Source organism: Mandrillus leucophaeus, unplaced genomic scaffold, assembly GCF_000951045.1.
Source record: "Mandrillus leucophaeus isolate KB7577 unplaced genomic scaffold, Mleu.le_1.0 Scaffold360, whole genome shotgun sequence".
NCBI lineage: Eukaryota > Metazoa > Chordata > Mammalia > Primates > Cercopithecidae > Mandrillus > Mandrillus leucophaeus.
Genome location: NW_012103810.1, coordinates 3,384,952 through 3,392,367, shown reverse-complemented (window position 1 = coordinate 3,392,367; position 7,416 = coordinate 3,384,952). Strand labels below are relative to the sequence as shown.

The 7,416-nt window shown below is 39.3% G+C and overlaps 1 protein-coding gene across 2 annotated transcripts in view; it reads left to right on the top strand.

The window, feature by feature from the left end:
• Positions 1-7,416, top strand: part of ACER3 (alkaline ceramidase 3) — a 73,142-nt gene that overhangs the window by 35,043 nt on the left and 30,683 nt on the right. For both annotated transcript variants that reach the window (XM_011989743.1, XM_011989742.1), the window contains one exon: positions 1,253-1,288. In XM_011989743.1, coding sequence (XP_011845133.1) covers positions 1,253-1,288 — 36 coding nt within the window. The remainder of the gene's footprint in view (positions 1-1,252; positions 1,289-7,416) is intronic.

Genomic DNA, 7,416 nt, shown 5'->3' with positions numbered 1-7,416 from the left:
TTTTTTTTTCTTTTTTTTTGTACTGAGGGTAGAAATTTTGTAGCCAAATAATAAAATTATATAAAATTTTATGGGATTGCTACATTAAATAAGGATATAGAAATATCTAAATCTAGTACTTAGTATCAGAAATATCATAGTCTTGTAGGGAGAAAAAACAAACTATTAAATGCCACAAAGTTTATACATGAAGAGTAATGGTAGAAAGGAGGGTGACTGGTTGCTTCTGCTGTGTAGAGAAAGGATCAGAAAAGGCTTCAAGAAGGAGGTATAGTTTGAGTTGAGTCCTAAAAGATGATTAATGAGTAGAGGAGGATTTCTGAACAAAGTAAAGAGCGGCATGTTTAAAAATACAGAAGTGTGAAACTAGCACATTGTAGGAAGCACAGTACTTTCTGGAGACTTGGATGAGGAGGAGACAAGAAGACAATAGTGAGACCAAACAGAAAGGCTAAGAAATTTGAACTGTATCTTGCAAGTGATGAGAGTCATGGCAGGGTTATGACTTGAATTTTGATTCCCCTGTACCATATCATTTAAAAATTGTGCTCCTATAGGGCAATACATACATGTTAAATCTTAACTAGGCATTGAGCTTAATCATCCACATGACATTGGAACCTACAACTAGGGTTTGTGTAACTGCGAATGCATCTAGAAAGGTGAGTTAGAGATTTCTGGAAGCATAAGAAAGCACAAGAAATTTGTTTTAAATGTCTTCACTTACTGAGCCCCTACTGTATGCTAGACACTTTCAGGTATTTTAGCTTATCATTCCTCACCACTATTATTGTTCATTATCCAGATGAGGAAGGATGCCTCTTTTAGTTAACTTGTCCAAGGCCTGTAGCAAGTAAGTGGCAAAGGTTGAAATTTACTCCTATCTCTACGTCCGGTGTTCTCTCTGTTGTAGAACAGATCTGTTACGGGGATTGTCAACATAACTTCTTCACTCCTCATGAGTATCCATGTATCCTTATCCCTCCTTGATACTGATGCAGAGTTTGCAGTGGTCCACAACAGATCTAAAACATTCTGCTCACCATAACAGGGCTAGCACTAAGGAAATCCTCCTGTAGCTCCCAGCCTTCTTGTGGCATGCCACTTGATCTGATTGCTTTTACATGGCTGGATTCAAGTCTGAGTAAGATGGGGGAAGCAGAAGAGGTTTGGGATTTGCAGAGTAGTTGGAATTGGTTTTTCTTCCCTTCATAATGTACTTCATTCACGTGTTTTTTCTAATATTTTGCAGGTTTACCTTAAGGTAAAAGAGCCGATATTCCATCAGGTAATTTTTTGTAAATTATTACACATTAGATTGTTTAACGATACATGGCTGCTTTGTGATTTCCTTGTCTAAGAAATGATATGCAGATAAAAAAATTTTTTAATGAAATGGTAGATGTTCTAAGGAAGTTCAGTGTTTAAGAGAGGTTGCAAACTCAAATGCTTACAGGAGCTTAGTGTAGGTAACAGGAATATACCTGGGATAGCCAATGTGCAGGTCCAGCTGGCTGTTGGTATTCAGTAATACAGGTGCAACATTGCTATTATAAGCAGAAAGAACCAGGAAGCATTATGCACATACACATAAAGTCTTTTTATGACATCTAGAAAAGACAGACTGAAAATTCCTTGAACATTTTCCCCCTAATATATTTTAATGCATTTTTGACATGGGAGGTGATGTACATTGAAGGAAGTGGACACAGGAAACTTTAGTGTAGGAAATGGTGATTTAAGTGCATGCCATTATGAAACCAGAGTGAAATAAAGAAGCAGGCCTTTGAGTGCTGCCACGTGCCTGGTACTATGCTCACTACTACACAGACTTCTAATCTCACCAACAGTCCAACTAACTGGGAATTATTATATACATTTCAAGGAAAATGAGCTCAGAAATATTAAATAATTGCCCTAAGGTGACACAGTTATTAAGGGGGAGAACCAGGATTATAACCTAGATTTGTCTGACTCCTTTTCAACATTCTTTTAACAAACTAGCAAACAAAAATGAATAAATAAGCACGCTTTTCAGAAGTGCCACAGTTTTAAAATATTTTGTGCTTATATAAACATTTACTAATGTTCTTGTAACTTTTACAATTCAAGCTATACAATAATCATCTAACTGGAACCTAGCTTTTGAAGTATATTCTATAACCACATTATTATGCCTTGCTTTTCTCCAGGTCAGTTGCAGGTAGATGAACTAAAATAAATGCTACAGAAAAGACATCCTCACGGCCGGGCGTGGTGGCTCATACCTGTAATCCCAGCACTTTGGGAGGCCGAGGTGGGTGGATCAGTTGAGGTCAGGAGTTCAAAACCAGCTGGGCCAACATGGTGAAACCCCATCTCTACTAAAAATACAAAAATTAGCCAGGCATGGTGGTGTGCACCTGTAATCCCAACTACTTGGGAGGCTGAGGCAGGAGAATTACTTGAACCCAGGAGGCAGAGGTTGCAGTGAGCCGAGATCGTACCACTGCACTCCAACCTGGGTAACAGAATGAGACTCTGTCTCAAAAAAAAAAGACATCCTCACTTTCTTGTTTACTGTAACTTGAAATTATGCCATTATGTAATTACTCTTTTATTTAGAAAGTTTTATTAACAGTATAAAAAACAAAGTTGGCCAGACACAGTAGCTTATGCCTATAATCTCAGTCCTTTGGGAGGCTGAGGTGGGAGGATTGCTTGAAGCCAGAAGTTAGAGACTAACCTGGGCAACATAGCAAAAAATAAATAAATAAATAAATAAAAATTAGTCAGGCATGGTGGGACATGCCTGTATTCCTAGTTACTCGGGAAGCTGAGGCAGGAGGATCCCTTGAGCCCAGGAGTTTAAACCTGCAGTGAACTATGATTTTGCCACTGCACTCCAGCCCAGGCAACATCTCTTTTAAAATAATAATAAATAAATGAAGTTAATCTGTATAAATACCTTAGTTTTTATGAACTTCTTGTTCGCCTTTACTAAGAAAGAAAAATAATGACCACAAAAATATAAAATTTGGAAATTCTGGGTTAATTTTTACAAGTTTTATGACCATCTATTTTTCATTTTGTGTTTTAGAACTATTTGACACTATGTAATAAAAAACAACTCTTAATAAGTAACTACCCCTAGTGCAATATCCATGTGTTTTTCCACTAATAAAGATTTTCTTCTCTATGTATAGCAGTAATATTTACTGATAAGAAGAGAAGCAGGATGAAAGCTAGGTCTATCCATACCCACTGTGGCTTGTGTCATAGGCCTAGAGATTAAAAATCAGGATAGAGAAATGAAGAAATAAGGAAATGCTAGGGTGAAGCAAATAAGTAATCTAAAGGTAAAAGACATTCATTCATTCAACAGATGTCTACTATCTGCCTTCTCTGTACCAAATTCTGAGCTGGAATTTGCAGACAGGCAGCAAAGCAAAGACTTTATGATCTACATACAGTCAAGCAGACCTGGATTTAAAATCTAGTCTCCTCCACTTACTAACTGTACACCCTGGACAAGTTAGTTAACCTCTCCAAGCTTTGGTTTCCTCATTGTTCAACAATCGCCCCACCTTTTTTTTTTTTAAATAGAGCCTCGCCCTGTCACTCAGGCTGGAGTGCAGTGGCTCCATCACAGCTCACTACAGCCTTGACCTCCTGGGCTCACGCAGTCCTCCCGCCTCAGCCTCCCAAGTAGCGGGGATTACAGGCACACACCACTACAACAGGCTGTTTTGCATCTTTTGTAGAGATGGGTTTTACCATGTTGCCCGGCAGGTCTCAAAACTCCTGAGCTCAAGCAATCTGCTCGCCTCAGCTCCCGCCTTGGTGAAGCTCAGGCAGGGTTACAGGTGTGAGCCACTGTGCCCAGCCTGAACAAACCCTTTTTAAGTGCCTTCAATGTTCCAGGCACCGTACTAGGCACAAGAGATACATACACTAGTGAATAAAATAACAAGCCCTGCCCTCATGGAACTTCACTCTCTCTGTAATAACCTCCTGAGTTTGAGGATTGAATGAAATAATGCATATAAAACCCTTGTCACATAGTAAACAATAAATGTTAACTAACATTAGTATACATAGGCAAATAAGATATGGCCACTAATCTCAAGAAGATCATTATCTAATCAGTAATATAGACTTGTAAAAAATAATTGCAGTATATAAGTCTTGTGATAAATATGTAAAAGCAGTGGTAATATAGACAAGGGTATGCTCTGTCTACTTAGATGACTCATAGAGGGGCTTCAGGAGAGTCTTGAAGATGAACAAGATGTCACAGGTAGAGAAGTAGAGAAAGGCTATTCCATCTATAGAGAAGCATGTGTTAAGGCAGCAGTCCCCAACCTTTTTAGCACCAGAGACCGATTTTGTGGAAGACAGTTTTTCCACAGACAGCCAGGGAATGGTTTTGGGATTCCACCTCATATCATCAGGCATTAGATTCTTATAAGGAGCACACGACCTAGATCCCTTGTGTGTGCAGTTCACAATAGTGTTTGTGTACCTATGAGAATCTAATGCCATTGCTGATTTGATAACAGGCGGAGCTCAGGCGATAATGCTCACTTGCCTGCAGCTCACCTCCTGCTGTGCAGTCCAGTTCCTAAAAGGCTGCAGACGGGTACCAGTCTGGGGGATGGGGACCCCTGTGTTAAGGTACAGAAGTGTGAATTGGTAACTCTTGCACATGAAACAGGAGTACAAGTTCACCCAGGGATTTGTGGTAGCGTGTTGAGGTGTTTACAAAATCACAGACTGCATCTCAACATTCCTATTTTCCTATAACATTTATTTTATTCAACTATATTGCAGGGATTAAACTTTTTTTGTTTTTGTTTTTTGATACGGAGTCTCACTCTGTCACCCAGGCTGGAGTGCAGTGGCGCAATCTCGGCTCACTGGAACCTCCATCTCCCGGGTTCGTTATTCTCATGCCTCAGCCTCCCAGGTAGCTGGGACTACAGGTGTGCACCATCACGCCTGGCTAATTTTTGTATTTTTAGTAGAAACGGGGTATCGCCATGTTGGCCAGGCTGGTCTTGAACTCCTGACCTAAAGTGATCTGCCCACCTCGGCCTCCCAAAGTGCTGGGATTAAAGGCATGAGCCACCACTCCTGACCTAATTTTTGTATTTTCAGTAGAGACAGGGTTTTTTCATGTTGGCCAGGCTGGTATCAAACTGCTGACCTCATGTGATCCGCCTGCCTTGGCAACCCAAAGTGCTGGGATTACAGGCATGTGCCATCGTGCTCAGCTGGGATTAAACTTTTTAAAGTTAAAACAAAGATAAATATGTTATAGAATTGAGTACAATGACCACATGAATTTTTAGGATGAAATAAGAAACTTCAAAGAAGTTTGTGTTTTCAGTGTGCCTCTCCCATCTCTGTCCATCAGGAATAAGTCATTCTTCCTTTGCTACTGGGAGTATTTCGTAGAAAAGTTTTAAAAGCATTGGTATACTATAAATATTTGGTGTGGCTGGCCCTAGCTGTAGGAGATGGGTTTGGATTACTGATGAGGGGTTAGGTCATGAGGAGCCCTTTATACTATGCTTAAAATTATAAGCAGTCAGGAGCCATTAAAGGGTTTTAAGCTGCAGTATGACCAGATGAGATTCTCATTATAGAAAGATCATTGAAAGGCTACCTAGGGTCTGAAGGAAGGAAGTAAAAGACCAAGGAAAGAGACAAGTTTGATTTCTGTTGCTCTAGTCCATTGAGAAAGGATTTAAAAAAAAACAAAAAACAAAAAAAACCACAGTGCTATAGGATGATATGAAACAATCCACTATAGATATAACAAGTAAATTTATATAGTATACATACTTGCTAGAAGGTGATAACTGCTATAAAAAAGAAAAACCATGTTAGGGTAGGGTGATGTCCTTCCACTTGCCCCTCCTTCACTCTCTCCAGTCACAGTGAGTCTTGCTTTATATTTCAAACACAATAAGCATGTTTTCACTTTAGGACTTTGGCACTCACTATTACCACTGCCTAGGATACTAGTACCCCAGCTATCTACATGGTTTATATCCTCACTCATTCAGGTCTCTGCTTAAATGTTAACTTAGCAGAAAGGCCTTATCTAACAACTCTATCTAAAATTATAGCCCATCCTTCTCTGTGTTATCCTGATTTAACTTTTATTAGTTGCTGTAGTAGAGAAAAAACACTAATAATACTTTTATAGCCTTTGGAGTCCGGAGACTGAAAACAAGTATTAAATATAGATAAAATTTCACTATAAAAATATACATATTGTTAGATAAAAAATATAAAAAGGACCAGAAAAGTCTATATTCTATCATCTTTTTTACTTAAAAAAAAAAAAAAAAAAAAACCTCTATAAGTTGAGAAATCAAACTTGCATGCTGCCAGCCAGATAAAATCAGTTTCTATATAGTTGGAAGGAGGGAATGAATACTGGGTAGGCCACTAGCAATGGGGAGCATCAAAAGTATGGGGTAAGTGTGCTCTGGAGAGAAGAAAGTTAATTTGAAAAAGTCCCATGATGTTGCCAAGGCATAGGTTCTTTCCTAATCCATCATTTCGTATGCTCAACAAATCTCTGGGAAATTCATTCCCATTGACTCCTATATGCTGACAGTTCTATTTCTTCAGCTCTGATTTTTCTTCTAAACTATAGACCTAGGTATCCAACTTCTGCTAGATGTCTCTACTTAGCTATCTCACTGGCACATCAAACTCTGAACGTATATGCAGAAGTGAACTCACCATTTTTCTCCCTAGTCTTTCTTCTCTTCATATATTCTCTAATCCAATAATTAATTTTGCCATGCATCTAACTGTCCATGCCATAAACCAGGCCATCATCCTTGTCTTTCCCCCTCTCTAACTTCCATTCAAATTAATGATTAGTCTGAACCCTAAATCTCTAATCTGTTCACTTCTCTGCATCTCCCCTATATTACCCTAGTTCAGGTCTCCATCTCTCATTTAGATTACTGCAACACGTTATCATTGATCTGTTTCCTGTCAGTCTCACCTCCCTCTCATTCTCCACTCAGCACAACAGGGACATCTTTCTAATACATGAGTCTGACCATGTTATCTATTGGTGAAACCTTCATTGACTTTCCATTATTTTTCTTTTTTGTTTGTTTGTTTGTTTGTTTTGTTTTGTTTTTTTTGAGATGGAGTCTTGCTCTTGTTGCCCAGGCTGGAGTGCAATAGCACCATCTTGGCTCACTGCAACCTCCGCCTCTCGGGTTCAAGCAATTCTCCTGCCTCAGCCTCCCAAGTAACTGGGATTACTGGCACCCACCACCACGCTCAGCTAATTTTTTGTATTTTTTAGTAAAGATGGGGTTTCACCATGTTGGCCAGGCTGGTCTGGAACTCCTAACCTCAGGTAATCCACCCACCTCGGCCTCCCAAAGTGCTGGGATT